We start from the raw sequence: 27,131 nt of genomic DNA, 5'->3' as shown, positions 1-27,131 counted from the left end.
ATGCGCGGTTTCTCAATTTTAAACCTAACAAGTAATTAAACCTAACATACAGTATGAGCAATCAAAATCAGAAATTAATTTAACAGAGTCAATAAAGAACGACAGAGCCCGTGATTCAATTATTCTAAACACCCGTAATACAAATTGATTACCCACACAAACAATTTATAAAGCTTGGGATAAATTGAGTAACATATGGACACAAACATATACAAAATGAGTAAAAGAAAGAAGCAAAATAAAAGAAATGAATTAGAGTAATTACCGTCCATGGTATGTGGAGAAGCTACCGGAGAGTGATGTGAAGGATATCCGAAGAAACTGAAAACAATCACACCTCACTCTGTTTGGAACGTTGTTACCCATTGTTTCGTAATGTAATGTGCTGTTTTGTAGATACAATGTTTGGATAGAATGTATGGTTTGCTGTGTAATAACATATTTTTTGTTTGGATTGAATGTATCGTACAGTATTTTAATTGGTAAGTTTACTAAAATACCCTAAACTATAAATTAAGTGCGTGTAAATTGTGCAATAGCATAATATCAGACCATTAACAAAAAGCAAATTAATGAAATTATGGCAGAGTCCTGAACAAAAAGCAAACATATGGCAGAATGGAATAAGCAGAATGGAATAAGTAGAATGGAATTAGCTTACCTGTAACTTTGAAACTATGGAAGAGTCCTGAGCAAAAAGCAAACATATAAAATTAAAAGAAGGAAAAAGAAGTAGGGAGCAGGACAAAAAAAAAAAAAAACGTAGAAGGAGATAAAAGAAGGAAGAAGAAGGAGCAGATAAACAGAAGGAAGAAGACGTAAAAGAAAAAGAAAAACCTAGAAGACGTAGAAAAAGAAAAAGAAAAAGAAGTAGGGAGCCAAACCTAGAAGGAGACAGAGTTATGTAGAAGACGAAGGGTATAGGATTTTTGGGTGGAGTTAAATAATATAAGATAAAGGGTAAAATAGGATTATGAAATATTAAGTAAGGACATAATTGGAAAAAGAAATTAGGTAATAATGGGATAACACCAAATCGGTTGTTACATAAAATGGGTTTTTCATTGTTACGTAACGACGGAATTTAACAATACGATACAATACATTTTAAATAACAATCAAAACAAACATTGTTTTTGTGGTAACAATACAATACAATACAATACAATGGGTAACAATGTTCCAAACAGAGTGTAAGTGCAGAGAGACAGAGAGAAGAGAGAGAGAGAGTTACCGGGGCTTTTAATTATAGGTGACAAATGGGTTTTAAAATTGAGTTGGGGCTCTAGTTTTTTTAATGGAATTTTTACTGGTTGTAGCTTCTCTTAAGACATATTTATTAATAATAACTACCCTTTAAATTATTTATAAATAGTAACTAAAGTACTTTTTAAAATTACTGCACATAGCTATATCAGCAACTTCTAGTTACTATGCCAAATACACACGTAAAACACTCCCCCCCCCCCCCCATTCCCAAATTCCACGTTTAACGGTTATTCAATTAATTAGTCTGATTCTCTCTCCAGCCACTTTAATCCTTGCCGTTTTTTTCTCACCTAGCTTCCTTCACGTTTCACCACGTTCTAACCACTGTTGCGAAATTTGGGGTAGTTGTATTTGGATAGATTTTTACATTCTATTAGTGTATTTTTGTTCAGAATAATTTCATATTTTCAAAGATTGTGAACCGTATTCAACTTCCAATCCTTTCCTTTTTCTTCTCCAATACCTTCCTTCAAGATTTTTCAGCTTCAAATCGGCTTATGCGAAAATTGGGGAAAGTTATATTGGGGTAAGTATTTTACATTCTATTAGTGTATTTTGCTCATGACTACTTCATATTTTTCAGATTTTGAAGTGTATTCAACTTCTATTTGTTTAGGTTTTCGAGCAATTAAACTCACCTGTTAATGGCAGACGGAGCAACACCTAATAGGGTTACTCGAGGTATACCATTTACAGTTCAAAATATAGTTTTTCCTTCGTTTGATTTAGGGATTTCTCAACAACAACATAATGTTGTTGCAGCCTCTGCCGATAAAATGGCTACTGAAAGGCGTTCCAAGAATATACATGATCCTCGCAGAATTCCAAATCCACCAATTGCTAAATCGTCAAACAAAATAGATGCGGCTACAGTGACGAAGAGGAAAAAAACTACTGATGTTGTTCCGGCCAGCAAGGGGAAACAAGTCGTAGAGGCTGAAGCAGAAGAAGATCAATTACCTGTGAAGAAACAGGTATTTCTTTTAATATATATGTTTTTTTGGTTAAAATGTATGTGTAGCTAGAATGTACATCAATCTCTGCTATTACTGATGTTCAGTTCCTGGGGCTTTGATATTTTTTTATCAAATCATGTGTTTTGGCACGTATAAATGTGTTCTTCAACAAGCGAGGAACGACAATCATGTATTTTGAACAAGTGTTAAATGTATTTTTGTTATAAATTTGCATGTTCTGTTGCACCATAAATGTGTATTTGAAGGAATGAGTAACTTAATATCATGTATTTGAACATATGAATTATATGCATTTGCACAGACTAGCATGTTCATGGTAAAGGTAACTGTGTATTTGAACAAATGAAGAACTGATTTTCATGTATTTTTTCACTTTTTTTTGTATGTTTTGTTACACCTAACTGACAATCATGTATTTGAACACGTGTCATATGTATTTTTTATAAACATTTATATGTTCTGTTACACCTAAATGTGTTTTTGAGCAAATGATTAACTAAATATCATGTATTTGAACATATGAATTATATGTATTTGCACAGATTTGTACGTTCATGATACCTGTAACTATGTATTTGACTAAAAAGAAGAACTGTTTTTCATGTATTGTTACACTTTTTTTTAATGTTTTGTTACACATATTTTTGCACAGAATTGTACGTTCATGCTACCTGTAACTGTGTATTTGAACAAATGAATAACTGATTATCATGTATTTGAACTATTTTTTTTGCATGTTTTGTTACAACTAATTGTGTATTTGAACGACTGAAAAACTGATTATCATGTATCTGAGCCAATTCGAGCATAAAATACACAAAAACTTGATTACATATACATTGCCGTAATGTTGTTGTTTTTTTCCTATATTACATACTCATTTTTATCTACATATGACTTTTTTTCAGGACCCTAAATTCCTTGTTAAATTTCCTCCAACTCATCCTATACGATATTCTTCGTACATGAACTACAATATAAAAAAGGACTTGGAGGACAAACTTACAGAAAGACAGCAGCAGCTATTTTCTAAAACTATATTTGGAAAATACTTGCAGATGCAACATTGTGAAATCCAAGGGCAGCTGTTCCGGTGTTTAATGGTCAGAGAGCTGAAGAAAAGCACACCTGATGCTTTTGTTATTAACATTAATGGGACTGAATTGACATTTTCTCTATTTGAATTTGCATTAATGTCCGGGTTAAAGTGTTATGGTGAAGAAATCGTTTTTAACGAGGGTAAAAATGGACTGTTGGAAAAATACTTTGGTGGTTCCAAAAAAAGCGTTAAAAAGATGGAGCTAAATGAGTGCTTCAATGACAAGAATTGGGGTGTAGATGATGATGCAGATCAAGACGCTTTAAAGATTGCGGTGCTGTATTTCATTCATAACTACATACTTTCAGGTGAGAAGAGGAGCGTCGTAATTCCAAGACTTCATTTTGACCTGGTAGACAGTGGACGGTACAAGGACTACACATGGGGCAAGGAAGCATTTGTTGATTTGATTAAAAGCATTCACAATAAGATGGACAAGCCGAAATAATATTACTGTCTTCGGGGTTTTCCATTTGCTATTCAAGCATGGTTATATGAGTGTTGTTCCAATGTGGACCCAGATTTAGCCGTAAGAAATGGAGACCGATTCCCCAGGATCTTAAATTGGAAGACAGTAGACCCAACACCATCATTTAACCACCTGATGACTGGGATGTTCAAGGATGACGTATCTGAGGTAGGTCTCTATCCTAACTGAAGTGGCTTTATACATTAGCAAACATGTGTTTTTTGAACTGTATTATCATAGGTGTTCCTTTTTATCACAAATACACAGTCTTTGTTCCTTTTTATCACAAATACACAGTCTTTGAACCATTTATTATCATGTATTTGTATATATATTTTTTATGTATTTGTACATATGATCATTATCATGTATTTGAACATATGAGTTATAAGTATTTTGTTATGTTCAAATACATGCAAAATCAGTTTCACTGTCACATTCATGAAAGTACTAGTTTCAATAATATTTTAACTAAAGCATGTATTTGTACACAAAATATATGTAACGGTCAACTCACATATGTTCATTTTTGCAGGACCATGTTACATATAATAATATTGTGCCGATCATTTCTGAGGTTGAGACTCTTGGACTACGTCCATATCTCAGCAACAGAACTGCAGCAACCACCAACACACGTGAGGTTGCAGATGATTATGATGATTTCAGTTCCACACCACCCCACTTGGCTGCTGCAAAACAACCTCAAAAGAAGGATGCATCAAAATCTGCACCACACAAGAAGCCGAAACAGATGCGAACTGTACCACAGACAGTGGACAATACAGCAACTCCAATCCCAAGTACTGTTACTCATTCTAGGGGTGGACGATCTACCAGACGTCCTATTTTGGCATCAAACAAGTCTGTTGCAACAAAGGAAAAGGAAAAGTCATGTCCAAGCGCCCCCCGTCTCCATTCCGACCGTGTTTCTGATGATGCTCCAAATACCAGCAAATCAGATGACATCAAAACTTTGAGGCAGGAACTTAACGAGTTTAAGAACAATGTAAGTATTTTTATGATGTTACTTATGTTATTTTAGTTATGTATTAATAAGCAATGCATTTTAACGATTTTTTTTTATGAAAAAAATAGGTTTATGCTGAATTAAAGGATCTTCGCAAAGCCATGGATGCAAAATTCGACAGGGTTTTTGACCTTATCAAAGGGCATCAAACTTCTGAAAAGGTCTGAAAAAAAAATCAACACGTCGACAATTGTTTTTTTAGTATATCCGCACAATTCATGAATATATTTATCAAATACACCTTTTTGTTCTTAGGGTGCTGACAGCGAGGCTCCGGTTCATCTTCCCGATGCTGACATACATCAGCCAGCGGACGACTACATGGACCATGGGGATGACATTCAAATGGAGACGGATACAGGCCATGTAGATTCAGCAATTGTAAGTCTTATGTATCTGCAGATAAATTATAACGTGCACCAGTATATTGTAAGGAACAATATACATGTGCAGTTGATATGGGTAGAAAATAGAAATCAAAGCATATAATTGGTCTGTCAAATACATAAAATTGTAGTTGCTTGATTTTTAAATACATAGTTAGGTGTAACAAACCATACAAAAAAAGTGTTCAGATACATGATAATCAGTTTTTCAGTTGTTCAAATACACAGTTAGTTGTAACAAAACATGCAAAAAAAGAGTTCAAATACATAACAATCAGTTATTCATTTGTTCAAATACAAAGTTACGGGTAGCATGAACGTACAATTCTGTGCAAAATATGTGTAACAAAACATTAAAAAAAAAGTGTAACAATACATGAAAATCAGTTCTTCATTTTTGGTCAAATACATAGTTACAAGTATCATGAACGTACACAGTTACGATTAAATATCGGTGAGCATGTATTTATAGAATTTTTGTTTTTAATTGGGTTACTGTTTATTTGGGCACATAACTTGTTATACTATTTTTTTATTGTGATGTATTTTGGTATATTTCAGTTACAATGTTCGGGTTTTATCGATTCATTTGGTTTTATTTGAATTAACTGATTCATGTATTTTATCTTTTTTATAAAATATCTTTAAGGGAGTGGAGACAGGACAGGGAGATGTGCCAGATATTGGAGTCGGTCATTGCAACGAGAGTGGGGATACACTAAAAGCTTCGACTGAAGAGATTAATGACGGAGGTGATCTTTCAGGAGAACCTAAGAGCTCATCCCAGTTCCCTTGTGATGTATCACAGAAAGATAAAGATGAAGGAAACCATGAATCTGATGCCACTCGACAAGATGATTCATCGAACAATAGTGAGGTACGTTATATGGATTTTATCAAATGTTTTAGTGTACGAAAAATACAAGCGACTTTAAAAAATGTACCTTTTTGTTCAATCAGGGCATGATAGCACAGGTCCTAGCTGATATAGCTGCCTCAGACATAGCTACACAATCAGTTAAAGAACAAGATGTCGGGGAACACATTGATCATATTGTATCTGAGAAGCCCTATATTGCAGTTACGGACGCAAAACCTCTATCTCAGTGGTTGTTGCCTGACGAGTTTTTACCAAGCCAGACTCCTGGAAAACAAGTGATTTTGCATCCATCAATGTCTCGAGCCACTCGTCCCAGTAGATACAAGAGTTCACCATACATGACAGATTTTGGTTCAGCTTCAGGTATGTATTTTATTCACATTTATTAACGTTTTTCACGTATTTATGTAAACATATGTTATTTCTTCATTATGCATTACACAGGAAGCAGTTCGTCGAAGATCCATGTGTCTATTTTTGACAAAAAATTCCCATTTGAGCAAGATCCCATTACCGGTCCACTTGATGTACAACTTCTTGATCAATACCGTGTGTGGCTTCGTCACGGATTACTTGTTAGGCACGATAACAAGTATGTGTTTTTATCCACAAGTACAGATTTTGTTTTTTTGGTCATTTTGTTCTTTTTATCAATACCGGTCATCTTGTTTTTGTTTTTGCTATACACACCCCTTTCTTTGTCTCTGTGTATGTGTATGTGTTTTCGAGATATCATAACATAAGTTTTCTTTGTTTTTTTTGGTCATCTTGTTCTTTGTAAGACTTACTAGTATATCTTTTTTGACCTGTTCTATTTTTTTTTTTTTTTTTTTTGCATTCATGTTCAACTTGATTTTTTGTTTGGCATACATACTGATTTTTTTTGGCATACATACTGCTTTATTTTTGTCTCGCTCTATGTGTATGTATCTTTCTGTATGTGTGTTATACTGTCATATTTATTATTTTTTCACACATACCATTTTCATTTGTCTCTGTATGTGTATGTGTTTTTGAGATGAAAACAATTTTTGAGGATTTTGTTTTTTCAAACAGTTTTTCATATTGCACAGAAGCTACAACAAGATACTCCCAAAACATAATGGATGATGAGTATTTATGTATTTTTCTTTTATAGAAACTATAAGGAAGACCATTACAAAAAGAAGATGGCAGTTTTTGAGCATGGGGTCGAGTACAATTTTGGCATCACAACTGTCACCGATAAAAATTGGTTCTACCTTTTATCAATGCCTTGCCAACTATGGAATGATGAGGTGCAATATAGCTGAACTATACACTTAGTTATTTTTAAATAGTTCATGTATTTTTTTTTGTGTTTTTAACTACTGTATTTTTATGATTGTAGCACATTGACGTCATTTTCTACTACTTTCGAAAGAAAGGCAAGTATGACAATAGGATCAATTACAAATTCACCACGGTGGACTGTGTATTCAGGCAGAAGGTTGATGTTGTCTATAGCGCCTATCACAATCTTGAAACTCAAACCAATGTGGCCAACGAAGAGCAAGTGTTATGCGAGTACGTGAAGGGGCACAGGATTCTTGCAAATGTCCCGTGGCATACGGTTGACAATGTGTTGATTTCAATCAACATACAAGAACAAAATCACTGGATATTGGTTGTGCTTTCATTCAAGGACAGGTAATTTAATATAATATATATATATATATATTTTGTTAAGATAAGTGTTCGCTGTATTTTGAAGGAATATTTTGATACCTTTTTTCTAAGCACGTATTTTTGTGTCTTTGGGTATCCTTATTTTTTATGGACAGGCGTCTTTACGTGTATGACTCGTATCAAGCAGCAGGGCATAATGCAGTTGTTAGGGATGAAGTACAGAAACTTGCTACACTTCTACCACATTTCCTACATATTGGTGGATTCTTCGTAGACCAAAAAAGCATAGATTTGGTCAAAAACCCGGCTTATGCGGATAAGGCACAAAATGATAGTCTTGAAGTAGTCTATGCGGAAAATCTGCCTCAGCAGGCCAGTGGCAGCATGTAAGTTGTTCATGTATTTTTTTTTTAAAGTATTTATGTATTTTCTAACAATTGATAAACTAAAAATCAAGCTCAAACACTTTTCAAATACATATGTGCACATATGTATTTGTACTTATTAATAAATATTTTTTTACCTCATCAAAGTGTACAGTATTCTTAATTTTTCTCATACATCCTTTTTCCAGGGATTGTGGTGTTTACGTGGAATTATTTGCTGAGTATTTGAGCTCGGGTGGAGTGGTTCCAGCTACAATTGATGCAAACATGATGCGTATTAGATATGGTGCACTCCTATGGGACTACGCAGAACGAAAGGTAGTGGACGACGCTGAGAGCGATAATGAGGTGCCACCAAGACCAATTAGGCCAGCCATAGATTACACATCTGTTGATGCAATCGATGTTTGATTAGTACTGATTTATAACTTTAGATCAATACCGGATTTGTGATTAGTTTTAAGTGAACCTAGTTTGGCACACATTTTTTGGTTTTAGAAGTATTTTACAATTTGGTGTCACTCAATTTTTAATTTACCAATATTCAGCTATTATGACTGCATTTAAAATACATCAAGTTGAGTAATTTGAGTATATTTGTCTATTTTCAAATACACAGCTGACCAAACACACAATATATGTTTTGCAGTTTTATCTATGTTGGATTATGAACTTACCAAGTTGTTACTGCATTCAAATATATACAAATACACAACATACATGTGCAGTTTATCATACGTTGGATTACCAACTAACAATCTAGTGGGATTCAAGTTTGTAATTAACACATTTTGTTATATCATTCACACTGTGTATTACATCAAGTTGAGATTTTTTAAATATATTTTAAGTATATCCAAATACACTCAAGTTTCAAATTACCACATTTTGTTATATCATTCACACTATGTATTCCATCAAGTTGAGCATTTTTTAATATATTTTAAGTTTATCCAAATACACAGTTTTCCAACATAGATAAATACATGTGCAGTTTTTTCTTATGAACATATCAAGATGTTATTGCATTTAAATATATAACAATACACGAGATATATGTGTATTTTTATATCTTATGTTGGATTATGAACATATGTCATCATTCACAGTGTGTATTTCATGTAAGTTATATTATTCGGAACTAAGTAATCTATTTAAACTAACTACCTTTATTCGAATATCGCAAAAAAACAACAACGTATTTTTAATAACAAATGCAAATGGCTATAAATAAATAATAAAAAAAAAATCACTTCTTCCGAGGCTCAAAACTACATGAACGTCTATTGTGTCCCAGCTGTCCACAAGTGCTGCAAGCATGTCTTTTTTTACCAATAAGCAATTCCCTTAACGGCTTATCACGCTTCAACTTCGGCCTACCGGGCGGTCTCTTGTATCTTGGTGGCAAAACTACATCCTCCAAGATGTATGTGGGAATCTTCCATTCACGCTCGTCAGGGAGAGGATCCACAGGTATATCATATGTTTTCACCACAGTCTCCGGTTTGAACAATTCTGAGCAATAATCATCAGCTTTTAGATTTTTCTTTTTTAATACAGCCCAAGCATGTGGGCAAGGAATTTCATCTATTTGAAACATACGACAACTGCAAGTTTTGTTTTTCAAGCAAACAACAAAACACCTTCCTCCATCATGGACTGTGTACACATATTCGATTGATGGTTCCACCTACAAAAGTCATTAGTTGTATTTGTTGAGTATGCAGTAAAATAAATACAAATACATCAATATGCTTTTACACAAATACATACAAATACATCCTCAAACATGCTTGAACTTTAAAAATAACAAAGACAAATCAACCTTAAGATTTCAACATTTGATGCAGGCTACATTAACATTGTATTTAAAGTATAGGATGTGTAATAAATTAAAGAAAAAAAATAAAGAATAGCTTGCACACATATACAAATAGAACCTGACTAATACAGCCAAAACATATCAAATACATGACAAACCTGCAACCGACAATTACAGAATAATAGAACAGATACGATGAAAAAATTTGAGCATCCAAATACAGCCAAATAAATCACACGCAGCTAACGATAACTGCAGGTCATTAAAGTATATTTTAAATGAATTTAATTTAAACGTACCGTCATACGTAAACATAGATACTCATTTATTGATAGCTTCTCCTGGAACTTCTTAGAGAGTGTTGTGAACGTGTATGTACCGCTCCTCCGGTTAGTGTAATTCCATCTACCATACATCTTCCTAACTTCTTCAAGAAAATCAAATATAGGCAGTTCTCTTGCCGCTACAAGGTGACGATTGATACACTCTGCTATGTTCGAAGTCATGGTCCACCCTCGGTTAACAGATGCATACACTCTAGCCCACTTTTCTCTTCCAGCTAAATCCAAATACTCTGCCACCCGAATATCTGCCTTAACAACCTTCGCCATCAACTCATCAAATTCATCCTGTGTGTATGCCTTTGCCATTGCATAAAACACTGGACTCAATACATCTTTACTCTTCTTGTAATTCTTACATACGTTACCCCACAAATTCCATATGCACGCGTAATGCGGAACATTTGGATAAGTTAGACATACAGCTTTGTTTATGCTTTCATGCCTATCGGATACGATACACATATTCTCTCTAACTCCATAGGCTTCTCTGAACCGCTCAAAGAACCACGTCCAAGACTTGTCATTCTCAGAATCTATCACACCATATGCTAAGGGAAGTATATTGCCTGCACATTCAGTTGCGTTTAAACAAAAGAAATTAGTATGTATTTATAAATTTAATAAATACAATATTTCATTTTCATAATATATATGTGTTTTTGGCTTACCTGCACCGTCTAGTGTGCTTGCTGAAACGAATGTGCCGTTGTATGCTGTTTTAAGGTGGCTCCCGTCTACTACCACAATGGGTCTACAACACTCAAAGCCCTTGATAAATGCATATAATGCTATAAAAACATAAAGGAACTCGTTGTCATGGGACTTGCGCATTCGTATATGCGACCCAGGATATGTTTTATCCATGATATATAGATATCTGGGTAACTTATTGTATGATTCTGCTGGCTCACCCATTAAGTCCTTCATAGCCCTCTCTTTAGCCCGCCAAGCGACCATGTAAGACACATCCATGCCAAAGTCCTTCAATACATCATCCGCTATGTCATTAGGTGTGTATTTCCTCTTATGGTTGGCTACTTTGGGTTTAACAATCCCTCCTATTAACCAACTTGTGGCATGCCGTTGCGAATACACTTTATCCTTTAGCGGACATGTATGCTTGTCACGGAACTCCCTGACTAAGAACATTTCTGATTTCCCAACACTTGATGCCCTGAATTTCCAATTACATTCTTCGGACACACGCACAAGTGTGTAGCTACAAATACACAGATCAACATAAATAAATTAAGTAAAAAAACATCAGTCAATAAAAGGCATATAATATGATAGAACAGTTAAATACATAGCACAATTTCGGATAAAACAAAATATTTGAATAAATCAACTTATACAATATAAATACATAACATTATACACACTATAAGACCTTTTACCGTACCTTATTGCATTAGACCTCTCCGTACGAAAATTAAACCTATGTGAAATTGCATAATTTGCCATCACAGCCTTTAATGTATTTTTGTCCTTGTAGACTTGATCAACAACAACCTCTTTTTGGTTTTTGTCTTCGATAATTAGATTGGTGTCTTTTTCAAATATAGCAACATCCTTGATATAACTTGAAGACGCAAAGTCTACACACCCGACTGTTTTCATATAATCGAACTGACTTGTGTATCCAAGTTGCAAAATCTCCCCTTGAATACAACTTTCATCAGATACACAGTTGTCAAGGCGTTTATCATTACAAGTTATGCACAAAGGATACATTGCTAACTGTTTATTCTCTTTCTTCAAATCCACGTAAACTCTGACACCCATATCATTGTGTATTTCCATCGGCATATTACTACCCTCCACCATGTATTTGATGTATATTTCTGTTCTGGACGTGTCTAACTTCAACTGTGTTGCAATTGTCTGTAACAAATCCATATATGTTGAATACTCCTTGAAAACAACAGCATCGATTTTAAAATTCACATAACAGTTCTCATTATTCCAAGTACCACAGTGTCTAATTAACGAAGAGATATACGACATTTTTCCTGCAACCGAATTCAATATGCTTGGTAAATTCCTGAAATACATTATGAAATAAAATATGGGATTATTCTAGAAAACAACTAACAATGGATAAAATCAACACATACAAAATATATACAAAGTATGACACAAAGATTTGAATATATGCGTATTATTGGACACGCAGTTCATTGGTGCTTCAAATACATTAACACATATGTCAGGACAATACACATACACTCAAATCTTTATATGTATTTACTTGTATGTAGTTAGGTGTAACAAAACATACCAAAAAGGTGTTCAAAATACACAGTTAGTTAGGTGTAACAAAACATATAAAACCAGTGTTCAGATACATGAAAACCAGTTCATCATTTGTTCAAAATACACAGTTAGTTGTAAAAAAACATACAAAACCAGTGTTCAGATACATGAAAATCAGTTCTTCCTTTGTTCAAATACACACCTAGGTGTAACAGCACATACCCAAAAGTGATCAAATACATGAAAATCAGTTCTTCATTTGTTCAAATACAATCTCACAAAACATTCAAACAAAGCTGTAACAGTTGTTCCTTTGTTCAAATAGACACCTAGGTGTAACAGCACATACCCAAAAGTATTCAAATTCAAATAAATCAGTTATTCATTTGTTCAAATACACAGTTAGTTGTAACAAAAAATACAAAACCAGTGTTCAGAAACGTCAAAATCAGTTCTTCCTTTGTTCAAATACACACCTGGGTGTAACAGCACATACCCAAAATTGTTCAAATACCTGAAAATCAGTTCTTCATTTGTTCAAATACACATTAATGATAATCAGCTCTTCATTTGTTAAAAAACACAGAAATGATAATCAGTTTTCATTTGTTCAAATACAAGCTGACAAAACATTTAAAAAAAGTTGTAACAAAACATTCAAACAAATATGTAGATCATCTCCGATTCACAAAAAAAAAAATACACGAAGTCGTCTGTCTGTGTATTTTTTTTTCACATTGATGAACTGACGGCACTACATATAGAGATGAACAAATCACTGCCTAAAATATAAAAACATAACAATAGAGATAATAAAACATAAAAACGAAAATCAAATTCCACAAAACCATAACTCACCAAAAGCGGTACTTCAACAGTTTGTACAGTGAGTTTGATTTGTAAAATATTTTCTCCAAATTTGCTTTTGTGTCATCAAAACCTCTGTTTTTTGAGTTCCCTGTGTTTTGAATTTTTTTGAAGATTGATTTTACGTTACTAAGAAGAATAAGGAGAGAGAGAAGGAGAAACGTGTGATTAATGGGATTCTAATTTGCTGGAAGAGATTGTAAAATATTTAATTTCACCTTTCCATATTAAACGCATGACTAGTGCCTAATATCCAGGGATTTGTTTTTATCATACACGTTACATGCCACATATCCGTGTATTTGAAGAATTCCAAATACACCAAAATTAATATGTTTTTTGCCATAATATTAGCTACGAGCTGTAATATTGGAATGGTAGCTATATTTGGTTACATCAAATCTTATGGTAGCTATTCCTGTAAGATTGTCTTTTTTAATTGAGTAAAGGTGATAAACTTTGGATTAGTGATTAGAGAGTTTTGACTCACCCCAAAGTTATATTTTTAACACTTTGACCTCAAGCTTTAGTTTTTACACTTTGGCCTCAAGTTTTATTTTTAACACTTTGATCCAACCCATAAAAATCCTACAGAGCCAAAAAAACGCGCCAAATTTTCTGTTTGTCTGCGCCGTTTCCACCATTTTTGGCTCTTTTGTTTTGCTTCGTTTCTTCTTCTTCTTGCTGCTTCTTCTTGCTTCTTCTTCTTATTCTGCTGCTCATTTCTTCTTCTTCTTCTTCTTCTTCTTCTTCTTCTTCTTCTTCTTGACTGGATTTTGCTCAAGAAAGAAAAAAACAAGACCACCTGATTTTGCAATTTTTTTTACTGGATTTCATTCGTGTAGCACTGGGAATTACTTCATAACTCATTCCATTGTTTTGCTTCCTTCTTCTTCTTCTTCTTTGTCCGCCATTGTTGCTCAAGAAAGAAAAAACTGTGACCACCCGATTTTGCAAATTTTTGACTGGATTTTGTTGGTGTAGCACTGGCAATTACTTCATAAGTGTTTTCCGCTCATTTGGTAAGTACAACAATGCTGTTTTATTTCAATTTTCACCTGGGTATAAATTTACCGATTTTCCAACAACTTACAGTAGTTGTTGTAGTTGTTGCAACATATAATGTGGTTGTTGCAACTTCTACAACAGATTATGAAGTTGTTGTAATTGTTAAATAAATAACCTGCAACAACTGCGTGAGTTGTTGCAACAGGTATTCCACTTGTTGCAACAACTCAACGATCTGTTGGAGTCAGCTTCAGTTTTTGTCTGAAACAGAACCCAAAAAACTGAAGCCGCTTCCAACAGATTATTGACTTGCTGCAACAAGTTGTATAGTTGTTGCAACAGGTGTTCCACTTGTTGCAACAACTCAACTATCTGTTGGAGTCAGCTTCAGTTTTTGTCTGAAACAGAACCCAAAAAACTGAAGCCGTTTCCAACAGATTATTGACTTGCTGCAACAAGTTGTATAGTTGTTGCAACAGGTGTTCCACTTGTTGCAACAACTCAACTATCTGTTGGAGTGAGCTTCAATTTTTGTCTGAAACGTAACCTAAAAAACTAAAGCTACTTCCAACAGATTATTGACTTGCTGCAACAAGTTGTATAGTTGTTGCAACAGGTGTTCCACTTGTTGCAACAACTCAACTATCTTTTGGAGTCAACTTCAATTTTTGTCTGAAACGTAACCTAAAAAACTGAAGCTACTTCCAACAGATTATTGACTTGCTGCAACAAGTTGTATAGTTGTTGCAACAGGTGTTCCGCTTGTTGCAACAATTCAACTATCTGTTGGAGTCAGCTTCAGTTTTTGTCTGAAATAGAACCCAAAAAGCTGAAGCTGCTTCCAACAGATTATTGACTTGCTGCAACAAGTTGTATAGTTGTTGCAACAGGTGTTCTGCTTGTTGCAACAACTCAACTATCTGTTGGAGTCAGCTTCAGTTTTTGTCTGAAACAGAACCCAAAAAACTGAAGCTGACTCCAACAGATTAGTGACTTGTTGCAACAATTTTATTACTTGTTGCAACAAGTAGTTTACTTGTTCCAACAAGTCAATAATCTGTTGGAACAACTGCTGCAGCTGTTTCATTTTGTTATAGATTGGTATGTACTCTCATGACCAATTTTTTGTTAAACAAAATATCTTCAGGTACCTCGAACACCACTAATGGGGGACTCAATAACAATAGGGGTTGATTGCCGTGGTGAATGGATCGAGAAGACCAATCGATATATTTGGCAATGGAAGGGTAGTGACACATTAGAGACGATAGCGATGACTGTTCAAAGAGATGTTATGTTTGATGATTTTGTGAACCTAATCATCACCTATTGCGAATTAACTTGTGAACCAAAAGATCTTGCCATCACTTACATGCACGGCTTTTTTGAAAATCAGAGGGTCCTGCCATTTAAGATAACTGATCAGGCTCGTTTGCGTGCTTATTTGAATGATGTAGCTAGGCCCATTTTAAGGGTATACGTTGTTGGAAGCCCGGTAGAGAACCACAATTTATCTCAAGACCAACAAGATGTGTTAAATGATGAATTAGATGGGGTGGATGTGGATATCCCAGATAATGGAAGTGGGGCTGACCCAATTCCTATACCCGAAGTTGCGAGCAATACATTGGGCACTACACAATCAATACAATCTAGCCATGTTCAAGATGATGAAACAGGTTTTTACAAAGGAATTTCATTCAAGAACAAGGAAGAACTAGCCACTTGGTTGAAACTTGCTTGCTTGAAGAAAGATTTTAGAATCAAGAAGGTGATTAATTCGCGTACGGTGTATTGCTTCAGATGTGTTCATCCGGAGTGCAAGTGGTGGCTTAGGGCTGTAAAGCTTTTAAGTTCTGACAGATTTTGCATCAGAACTTACATAAAGCATCACACATGTGGTTCTGAGCACATTACGAGCCATAATCCACACGCTACTGCGAAAGTCATTGGTGAATACTTCAAAGATATGTTCCCTTACGGTAAAGGCCCATCTACAAAAGATATGAGTCAATCAATCCATACAGATTTGGGGACACATGAGCACGGGTATGCGGTGCTTGATGCGTACCGTTATATGCTTCGTTCTGCAAATCCAGGAAGTAAGACAGCATTGAAGGTTGATGAAAATGGAAAGTTCAAGTACTTTTTTGTAGCCTATAAGGCTTGGATGCTTGGTTTTGCGCAAATGAAAAAAGTCATAGCTGTCGATGGGACATTCTTGAGGAGCAAGTACGAAGGAGTGTTGTTGTCAGCAGTTGCACAAGATGCGGAGAATCATATTTTTCTAGTGGCATTTTGTGTGGTGGACAAGGAGTGTGATGCTTCGTACAAATATTGTTTTGAACAAATGAGAAGCTATATAGAGGATACCCCTGAGTTGTGCATAATTTCTGATAGACATCCAAGTATCAAAAAGGCAGTTTCAATTGTCTTCCGTACATGTCATTATGGTTTTTGCATGAGGCACCTAGGGGAAAATCTGAGAACCACCTTTCACAATGGGGCGGTCGTATCTCAATTTTATAAAGCAGCAAAAGCGTACAATATTGATGTCTTCAATGACCATTTCAATCAAATTAGAGATTTGGTTCCTGGGGCCGCCAAACATCTTGAACGTGCTGGATTCCACAGATGGAGCAGGGCATTCTGCCCCGGAAATAGGTATTTTCACATTTATGTTTCCAACAAGTTACGTATCTGCTGCAACTAATAGGTAACTTGTTGTGGCAGATATTGTACTTGTTGTGATTTTTGACACAGCTGAGCCTCAGCCACATGTTCCAACACTAATATGTTTGTTTTGTCAGGTATGATTTTATGATGACAAACGTTGTTGAGTCGGTGAACTCAATGTTCAATGTTGAAAGAGAATTTCCCATTACTGCTCTATTTGATTCCATAAAAAGGAGGTTTACTGAGAAATTTCATGAGAGGCGTATGGAGTTCATCGACTCACCAACCATCTTTGTTCCCTTAATGGAAAAAAAAATATCAAAATTTGTCAACTTGGGTAATAAGTTATTGGCCCATCAAATTGCCAACTACAAGTTCAGCGTCATCGGCCACGGTTCAGTTGCAACAGTCGATCTGCAAAGAAGATCTTGTACTTGTAGAGTTTTTGACCTGGACAAAATACCTTGCCCACATGCTATGGCAGCGCTTCGAGTCCAATATGGTGAAGACTTTAGAAGGCGGATTTATGACTACTCATCTCCATATTACAGGGTGGAGAATTACATAATTGCATACTGTAAAGAAATGAATCCTGTGCCTTCTGAAGAATCTTGGGAAGTTCCTATGGAGATTTTAGAGAGAGAAATACCTCCTCCACATGTTGATCCGAGCAAACCGGGAAGAAGACGGACAAAGAGGAGGCGTGGAATCGGGGAATCACTTGCAACGAGGAAAAACAAATGCTCCATATGCAAAACAACTGGCCATAAAAAAACTACATGACCAAACCGAATTGTTCCCTAGTTGTTAAATTTGCAATGTCTTGTAATAATAATTACTATTGTTTGTGTTTGTGAAATTGGACTTTATGACATTTTTATGCTATTTTTGTTAGTAAAATTAGTTTAAATGATATGTTGATCTTGTTCAAATCACCAATGTATGTTTTGTGGTTTTGCAATTTTTGAACAGTTTTCACCAAGTAAAAATTCTGTTGCAACAGCTGTGTAACTTGTTGGGATTTTGCCAACCAGATTATGTACTTGTTGCAGCAACTAACTTGGTTTTCCAACAAGTGACATGACTTGTTACAGTAAGTTCCTATAGTGTTTTGAGTTTTTAGAACAAATGGAATGAGTTGTTGCAGAAAGTCCTTATCTTGTTTCATCCAACAAATAGAATGAGTTGTTTCATCCAACAAGTGATATGACTTGTTCAACGGCTATGTTACCTGCTGCAACAGATTATTTACTTGTTGCAACAGGTTAAACAACTGCTGCAACAGATAATGTACTTGTTGCAACAAGTTATGCAACTGCTGCAATAGATTATGCAATTGTTGCAGCAGATTATGTAATTGCTGCAACAGATTATGCAATTGCTGCAGCAGATTATGTAATTGCTACAACAGATCATGAAATTGCTGCAACAACTAGGATATAAGTCACATATGTTTAGTTATTAACAGAGGGAACCAATGATATTTAGTGTCAAACAAAGGGATTCAATGATATTTAGTGATCAATATATTTATCTACTAACATCCTTAATGGATTAGACGGTAATTTCATTGATTTGATGGGAAATTCTAAGCGTATACTTCCCAAATCGAGCGATTGTTGGTGTAATTTGATGAGAACCACTTGATTCACCCTTATTTAGGTGTAAACAACGAAAACCAATGATATTTATTGTTTACTAAATGTTCCTAACCAATTTGATGGTATTATGAGTCAGGACATATGATCAACTAAGCGTATACTTCCCAAATCGAGCAATCGTTGGTGTAATTTGATGAGAACTACTTGATTCACCCATATTTAGGTATAAACAACGAAAACCAATGATATTTATTGTTTACTAAATGTTCCTAACCAATTTGATGGTATCCTGAGTTAGGACATATGATCAACTAAGCGTATACTTCCCAAATCGAGCGATCGTTGGTGTAATTTGATGAGAACTACTTGATTTACCCATATTTAGGTGTGAACAACGAAAATCCAATGATATTTATTGTTTATTAAATGTTCCTAACCAATTTGATGGTATTCTGAGTCAGGACATATGATCAACTAAGCGTATACTTCCCAAATCGAGCGATCGTTGGTGTAATTTGATGAGAACTACTTGATTTACCCATATTTAGGTGTAAACAACGAAAATCCAATGATATTTATTGTTTACTAAATGTTCCTAACCAATTTGATGGTATTCTGAGTCAGGACATATGATCAACTAAGCGTATACTTCCCAAATCGAGCTATCGTTGGTATAATTTGATGAGAACTAATTGATTCACCCATATTTAGGTGTAAACAACGAAAACCAATGATACTTATTGTTTACTAAATGTGAAGCTTTTAAACTGGTTACTCATCCGTTACAACAGATAATGCACTTGTTGCAACATATTAGTAACTTGTTGCAACAACTAACCCATCTGTTGCAACGGATTACAAACTTGTTGCAACAGATGGGTTAGTTGTTGCAATTTCTTCAACAATTGAAAGATTTGTTACAACAACTTTGTTGCAACAGATCACAAACTTGTTGCAACAGATTATCAACTTGTTGCAACTTCTAAAACAACAGTTAGATTTATCGCAACAACTAACCCATATGTTGCAACAACTGAACCATCTGTTGCAACAAATTTACATCTTGTTGCAACAACTGACGCATTTGTTGCAACAAATCACAAACTTGTTGCAACAGATTATCAACTTGTTGCAACTTCTTCAACATCAGTTAGATTTGTCGCAACAACTGACCCATATGTTGCAACAACCGAACCATCTGTTGCAACAAATTTACATCTTGTTGCAACAACTGACTCATCTGTTGCAACAGATCACAAACTTGTTGCAACAGATTATCAACTTGTTGCAACTTCTTCAACATTAGTTAGATTTGTCGCAACAACTGACCCATATGTTGCAACAACTGAACCATCTGTTGCAACAAATTACAAACTTGTTGCAACAACTTACTCATCCGTTGCAACATATTAAAAACTTGTTACAACAGATGGGTCAGTTGTTGCAACTTCTTCAACAGCTATTAGATTTTGTGACTTGTTTAAAACTACTGAAACCACTGAACATAATGTATTGAACATAACTTAAATAATGAACACCTAATATATACTTAACAAAATGCCTTAGAAAAGTACTGAACACCTAATATATACTTAAATTACATAATGTCATAAGAAAAACTCCTAATATATACTTAAATTGTTCAACAGGCCACATTTTGGCTCCAAAAAACGCAAAATCAATGAACTGTTTATCAACCTATCTTAGGGCTCCAACACCTTTTCAATGACACCTAATGCCCATCTCCATTGCATCCTCCCTACAGAGTTGTCGCTGATTAGACTTTCGAGTTTTGTCACAGTTGTGCCGGTAAGCAAAGCCTCCATAAAAGAAATTGACCACGAACCACATGCCTTACCAGTGACATTGCGGGGGAGATTCTGTAGCCTATTGAATTCCCACGATTCATTGAGTAACTTTGCGGGCAAGTGTGCGAACATTCCACTCTGTTGCAATAACTTGGGCCACAATTCCATTACCGGCTCCATGAAACAAAAGAAATCAGATTCTTCATAGACAGGAACGTTGCAGTCATACACATTTACCACTCCCTCTTCAATCATGAACTCGAGAGTGACAAAATGTGTGGCATTAATATTCATCACTGTTAAAACCCTCTTTGCACCAGCCCACGAGCAGCCTCCCGGGTAGGGTCTGACACCCCTACAATAATCGACCATATCATCATCCCACTTGAATTCAGCAAGTCTAACCTTCAGAGACACGACATTTGGAAATGTACTCTCTTTTGTCAATTCTGCGTATCTCTTGGACATGTTGTTGTAAAAGTTAAGGTCCAGGATTATGTCAGTGGAATCATAGTACTCGGGGAAATTGATTTGCCTCATACGCATTAGAAGCAGGACTTCATATACATACTAAAGTAAAAGTAGTAAAACAGTTAGTTACTTGGTGCAACAGAATCAACAGATTATCTACTTGTTGCAACAACTAGTTAACTTGGTGCAGCAGATTCAACAAAATAAAGGAACTGTTGCAACAGCTAGTTAACTTGTTGCAACAAATTATCTACTTGTTGCAACAGCTAGTTGACTTGTTGCAACAGATTATCTACTTATTGCAACAGCTCGTTAACTTGTTGCAACAGATTATCTACTTGTTGCAACAGCTAGTTAACTTTTTGCAACAGATTATCTACTTGTTGCAACAGCTAGTTAACTTGTTGCAACAGATTATCTACTTGTTGCAACAACATACTGAATTAGATATATATATATATATATATATATATATATATATATATATACAAGTGTTGAAACTTACCCAATCCTCCCACCAAATTTCCATGCTTGTCAGAGCCTTGAAGTCTGCTGCTCCAAATTCATGCATTGAGTACATGGTTCTCCCACTATTTTTGGACTTGATTGCAGTCTCAACCTTTTTCTTTCTTTGAGCATGTACAGGCTTGAAAATGTCCACCTTTTTTAGCATTTTTGGCCCAACATCAAGAAGAGGAGTCTCAATTGACCTACTAGGAGTAGCAACAGATCTTCTTGATCTAACTGATGCAAGTGCCTTGGCAATTGCTTTGCCCCTCCTCCGAGCATGAACAGGAGTATAAGGCGAGGAAAGATTATTTGATGGTTTGATACCCCTCTTGGATATCAACCTCTGCATAGAAGTGTTTGTGGCTTCTTGGACCTGCACCAATTCCTCCACCTTTCTAATCAAATTATCCATTTTGTCCTTACAAGTGGTGCACTCACAAGCACATGAGGGCACCTTAGAAGTACCGGCACCAACATCAACAAATCTTCTACCACTCAATCCACCACTACTAAAATTACCACCAAATCCGGAAAAATCACTCAATCCAGGAACTGGGGTAAATCCACCAATATTAGCATCATCATCTCTTAATTTTTCCCCAGCAATACTTGCTGGGACATCATCACCACCACCACCAACAATAACATCAACAGGCTGAACACCACCACCAACAGCATCAGCACCACCAATAGCATCAACAACAATATCACCACCAGCACCAACAACAACATGACCACCACCACCAGCTACAACATCATCAACCCTAGTGATGGCTGTCATTCCAGCCAATTCCCCTTTGAACCCATCAATCAGTCTGTCAGGCACAGATTCTATGGGCACAAAGGTGACAAGGCATGGCATCTCCAACTCTCTTATTATTGGGACAAGCCATGGGTTCGCAACCTACAACAAAAAAGTAGATATATCATAATGGTGCTAAATTATAAAAAGCAAAACCTATTTAAAACAAGTTAACAGGTTGTTGCAAAAGGTTACACATCTGTTGGGCAATGTCCAACAGATAGGTAACTTGTTGCAGCAGGTATCTCATCTGTTGGAAAATTTCCAACAGATGGGTAACTTGTTGCAGCAGGTTGCTCATCTGTTGGATATTGTACAACAAATTATTGTACTTGTTGTAAAAACTTATTGTAACAGATTTAGAAGTTATCAAATTAGTAAATAAAGTGATATGTTGCAACAGCTGTGGTACTTGTTGGAAATTGTCCAACAGATTGTCAACTTGTTGCAGCAGGTTTATCATCTGTTGGACATTTTCCAACAGATGGGTAACTTGTTTCAGCAAGTTACTCATCTGTTGTAAAAAACTAGTTGCATGTTATAACAGATTCATCTGTTGGGTAACTTGTTGCAACAGGTTAATTATCTGTTGGACATTGTCCAACAGATGCATAACTTGTTGCAACAGATGAATGTGTTGTTGTAGCAGATTATAAAAGCTGTTGCAACACCTAGTCATTTGTTGTGTTCTAATGCTTAATGCTTCCTTAGGGGGGTTGAAAAGGTTAACACTCAATTTTGTGTTGTTCCTGGCAGTGAGCCATCTAAGAATTCTTGGATAGGAAACTTCTTTGGAGTATTCCTTGACTTGATGCCTGAGGTGAGGAATGGCTTCAAATGCCCAAGCCTAGAAAAAAAAGATGCCATCAAAAATCAAAATAGTGATTGAAATAAATAAAAAAAAGGGTAAAACATTAAAGAAAATTTACCATGAAAGCCCAAGGGAAGCCATATAGGTTTTGTGTCTTCCCCGTTGGCTTCAAATCCTTCATCAAATATTCAATAGTCAAGCTAAAGCTTTGAAAACCCCAGGCATAGTTGTTGAAGGCATCATAGTCCTCAACAAGTTTAATCAATCCAAGTGGTATGTTGTAGTTTACGTCTCTTGCCCAAAGAACACTATGCACAAACCAAACTAAGCACAGTGCCTCCTTGTGATTTTTTGAGAAAATGTTGGACTCCAAGTCTTGCAATAATTTCTTTTGAGTGTAGCTTTTTCCCACTAAGTTTACCAAAGAGACATTATTCTTAGCTTTGGAACCCTTTGCTTTCTTGTCTGCCTTGGGCGTCCGGGCTGGCTTGGTTAATACAACAGTAGGAAGAGGCTCACAAGGATAACATCTCAATCCGGTAACTATGGCAAACTCCTTCATGCCAAAGAAAACCGGCATGCCACAGTAATTGATCCAAATCTCATCCTTTCTATCACAAATAATCTTACGCTTCAAAAGCTCAGAAACCATTGTCATTTGAAATCGGGCACTGGTATCTTCAGGCAAATCTAAATAGAGCCCAAAGCAGCTAGCCCTAAAGAAATTCTCCAACCCCTGCTGCCGGAGAATGCCCCTGAAGGTGTCAAAGCCCTTGCCCATGGTTGATCTAACCACAAAATCACCAGACAAATCCTTATTTCCATTCAGCGGCATCGTCACGCCGTACTTTTCAATACTGAAACTCTTGACGACCTCCTCAATCGAAGGTCTATTGGGATCTGTGGCAATACTAGAAGACTCAACAAGATTGGCATCCACATTATGTTTCCTTTTTCTTCTTAACTCAGCCAAGATCTGATCTGTTGATTCTTCTTCTTCTTCTTCTTCTTCTTCTTCTTCTTCTTCTTCTTCTTCTTCTTCTTCTTCTTCTTCTTCTTCTTCTTCTTCTTCTTCTTCTTCTTCTTCTTCTTCTTCATTACCATTTTCAGTTTCTGCATCTTCTTCACCTCCTTCATCCCCTTCAGCTCCTTCGTCCCCTTCATCTCCTTCTTCTTCACTTACTTCTTTTTCATCTCCTTCTTCTTCATCTCCTTCAGCATTTTCTTCATTTTCTTCATCTCCTTCAGTAGATTTTTCATCATCTTTTTCACTTTCTTCTCTAGTTTCTTCACTTTGTTCTTTTTTATCACTTTCTTCTTCACGCCCAACAGAGGTTTCCTGGGTTTCCTCTCTTTCTGAAGCCCCAGTTTCACTAACTCTTTCCTCATTTGTTGATTGACAAATAGTAGTCACAAGTTTATCTAATGGTGTTTGCACCTTAGCTCTTTTACTACTTTCTCCCTTAGTTGGTTTCTCTCCTTTTCTTTTAACTGGAGCCATTTTATCTACACACAGGAGATAGAAAAACAGTTTTAATTGGTTAGTGCAACATTCAAAGTAAAAAGGGAAAAAGAATATGTTGCAACAAGTAATCAGTTGTTGCAACAGATTAATAATATGTTGCAACAAAATACGAAGCTGTTGCAACAACTTATTACTTGTTGCAGCAAAATCTTAATCTGTTGGAAATAGAAAAACAGTTGTAACAGCTTAGCAACTGTTTTGATTTTTTACAACAGCTTGTTAATATGCTACAACAACTGCTTCAGTTGCTGCAAAAACCTCAACAATTGTTTTGATTTTATCCAGCAGCTGTTGGATAAAATCAAAAATTTTCCTAAACCATAGCATGACAGCAACAACAACAGCAAAAACATCTAAATTTAACTACAAAACATCTATATTTCACTACAAACACACAACCATCACAAATCTCACTCACAACTTAAACAAAATACACCAAATAGGATTTTTTTAACCATGCAACCTCAGCAGATGTTTGCAACTGTCAAAGAAGTGCTGAATTTGCTGCAACAGCAACAACAATAGCAAAAACATCTAAATTTAACCCCAAAACATCTATATTTCACTACAAATACACAACCATCACAAATCTCACTCACAACTTAAACAAAATACACCAAAACAATGCAACCTCAGCAGATGTTTGCAACTGTCAGACAAGTGCTGAATTTGCTGCAACAGGTAACCTCAGTTGTTGGAAAACATCAACAAAATTGCAAGCCTTTTTTTTTCGAAATAACAAGGAGAAAAAAAATAAAAACAGCACCAAAAATCATAATTTCACAACCACAACCACTATTTACAAACTCACAAACCCCAACAAGTGCAACAAATACACGAAACTACAACAAAACAAACAACATTCAAGAAAAACCCATGCTCTTCTTCATCTTCTCTAACCAAAATCATCATTTTCACACTCTGATTTCAAAACCCTAACTTTTGAACTAAGTGAAAAAAAAAGTTTACCTGAGAATGAATAAATAAGCAACAACAATGGAGAGAGAGAAAAATGAGCAGCAACAGCAGCAATGGACAGAGAGGAACGAGCAACAACAATGGTGGTCACCGGTCGCTGTTTTTTTACAGCAGCAACGGAGAGAGAGAGAGAGATAGAGATGAACTGAAGAGAAGAACTGTTTTTTTTTGTTTTTGAAATAAAATGAAGTAGTTGGGGTCGTGGGGGAAGTGGGTTGGAAGGAGTTTTTGTATAATGTGTGTGGGTTGGAAGAAGTTTTTGTATAATGTGTATGGGTTTTTGTGTATTTTGTAAAAGATTATAAGTTTTAAATATTATAATTCAGTCCCAATTTTAGTTAATCACATTTTTAAGACAAGTTTGAACTTGGCTGGTCAAACTTGTCACCATTTCTAATTATGAGACTTTTTTGTCACCATAAGTTAAATCTTCTGAGTTACTGAGAGACGAGATTGAAGCGTCCGAATCATCGACACGTCCTGCTCAACTGGGAAACCCCGAAGAATTAACTCTAGGTGACTAAAAAGTCTTGAAATTACTAAAGGTGACGTGTAGGGCCCACCCCATATCAAAACCCAATTAAATTTGGGATTAAGAAGATTGGGGTCCAAAATGTAATTTTTAAAACTTCTTAATCTTTTACAAACTATAAAAAAACCAAAAACACCCACCCATTATACTAAAACACCCACCCAATAATCAAAACTTCCCAAACCGTTCCTCTCCACAACTCCCTCGCACTTCGTTCATATTTCAAAATCAAAACTCCCAAGCAAACAGTTAATCTCCTTCACTTGGACGTCTCTCATCTCTCCTCTTTTCTTGTCATCTTCTTCTTCACCCTCGTCTATAGGTGCCGCTGTTGCTGCTTCTTCTTTTATCTAGGTAAAGTTTTTGTTTCACTTGTTCCAAAAGTTATTTCGTAGAAATTGATGATTTTGGTTGTAGAAAAAGAAGAAGAAGAACATGGGTTTGTCTTCAATGTTTTTTATTTTGTTGTTCCTTGTTCGAGAAACCCTTATTTAGGGTATTTGTTTGACTTGTTGGGGTTTTTGCGTTTGTAAATAGCGTACATTATTCTCAAATTATGATTTTTTGTGATGTTTTTGTTGTTGTTCTCCTTAAGATTTCGAAAAAATGGCTTGCAATCTTGTTGACTTTTTCGAACAGATGGGTAAGTTGCTGCAGCAACTTCAGCACTTGTTTGACAGTTACAGACAGTTGCTGAGGTTGCTTGCTTTAAAAACCTCTATTTAGTGTATTTGTAGTGAAATACTGTTGTTGGTGTTGGTGTTAGTGTTGGTGTTGGTGTTGGTGTTGCTGTTGATGTTGGTGTTGATGTTGGTGTTGGTGTTGGTGTTGTCCTGTTATGGTATGGTTTAGGAAAAGAAAGGATAAACAATTATTGCACATACATTTGGTGTATTTTGTTTAAATTGTATGATTGTGTAGACGATTTGGCTGTTGTCTTGGAAGTAGATGCTTGTTGTTTTGGTTTGGTTAGGTGT

At 35.6% G+C, this 27,131-nt stretch overlaps 5 protein-coding genes across 7 annotated transcripts in view; 2 read left to right on the top strand and 3 right to left on the bottom strand.

Annotated features, from left to right (window-relative positions):
• The window catches only part of LOC132624928 (pterin-4-alpha-carbinolamine dehydratase 2, mitochondrial), a 50,775-nt gene extending 24,661 nt beyond the window's left edge, over positions 1–26,114 (bottom strand). Inside the window, exons 1-2 of one of the 2 annotated variants that reach the window (XM_060339695.1) lie at positions 26,064–26,114; positions 266–321 (exon numbers count right to left, since the gene is read on the bottom strand). In XM_060339695.1, the coding sequence (XP_060195678.1) occupies positions 266–321; positions 26,064–26,093 (86 nt within the window). In that variant the 5' untranslated portion in view covers positions 26,094–26,114. Of the gene's footprint in view, positions 1–265; positions 427–661; positions 857–26,063 lie in introns of those variants that run through there. The other variant, XM_060339696.1, reaches the window with a different exon arrangement.
• On the top strand, positions 1,743–4,112 carry LOC132624959 (uncharacterized). Its single transcript, XM_060339719.1, has 4 exons — positions 1,743–1,795; positions 1,886–1,950; positions 2,032–2,243; positions 3,155–4,112. The coding sequence occupies exons 2-4, from the start codon at positions 1,914–1,916 to the stop codon at positions 3,791–3,793; spliced, it is 888 nt and encodes a 295-aa protein (XP_060195702.1). The 5' UTR covers positions 1,743–1,795; positions 1,886–1,913; the 3' UTR covers positions 3,794–4,112.
• On the top strand, positions 6,557–8,554 carry LOC132621894 (uncharacterized). Its single transcript, XM_060336365.1, has 4 exons — positions 6,557–7,387; positions 7,480–7,778; positions 7,913–8,143; positions 8,332–8,554. The coding sequence occupies exons 1-4, from the start codon at positions 7,217–7,219 to the stop codon at positions 8,552–8,554; spliced, it is 924 nt and encodes a 307-aa protein (XP_060192348.1). The 5' UTR covers positions 6,557–7,216.
• Positions 9,255–11,512, bottom strand: LOC132623571 (uncharacterized). The gene is made up of 3 exons (XM_060338351.1): positions 10,978–11,512; positions 10,265–10,875; positions 9,255–9,833 (listed from the first exon to the last, which is right to left on the bottom strand). Exons 1-3 carry the CDS (start codon positions 11,456–11,458, stop codon positions 9,393–9,395), a joined length of 1,533 nt encoding a protein of 510 aa, XP_060194334.1. The 5' UTR covers positions 11,459–11,512; the 3' UTR covers positions 9,255–9,392.
• Positions 11,577–13,831, bottom strand: LOC132623570 (uncharacterized). Of its 2 annotated transcripts, none has more exons than XM_060338350.1 (2): positions 13,424–13,831; positions 11,577–12,353 (listed from the first exon to the last, which is right to left on the bottom strand). In XM_060338350.1, exon 2 carries the CDS (start codon positions 12,314–12,316, stop codon positions 11,654–11,656), a length of 663 nt encoding a protein of 220 aa, XP_060194333.1. In that variant the 5' UTR covers positions 12,317–12,353; positions 13,424–13,831; the 3' UTR covers positions 11,577–11,653. The 2 variants fall into 2 exon arrangements, with proteins under 2 accessions (XP_060194333.1, XP_060194332.1); XM_060338349.1 differs by having other exon boundaries at positions 11,577–12,321.
• Positions 26,115–27,131: the final 1,017 nt, after the last annotated feature.

This window comes from Lycium barbarum, chromosome 12 (assembly GCF_019175385.1).
Source record: "Lycium barbarum isolate Lr01 chromosome 12, ASM1917538v2, whole genome shotgun sequence".
NCBI lineage: Eukaryota > Viridiplantae > Streptophyta > Magnoliopsida > Solanales > Solanaceae > Lycium > Lycium barbarum.
The sequence above is the reverse complement of the archived record's forward strand: the minus strand, read 5'-3'. Positions and strand labels throughout refer to the sequence as shown.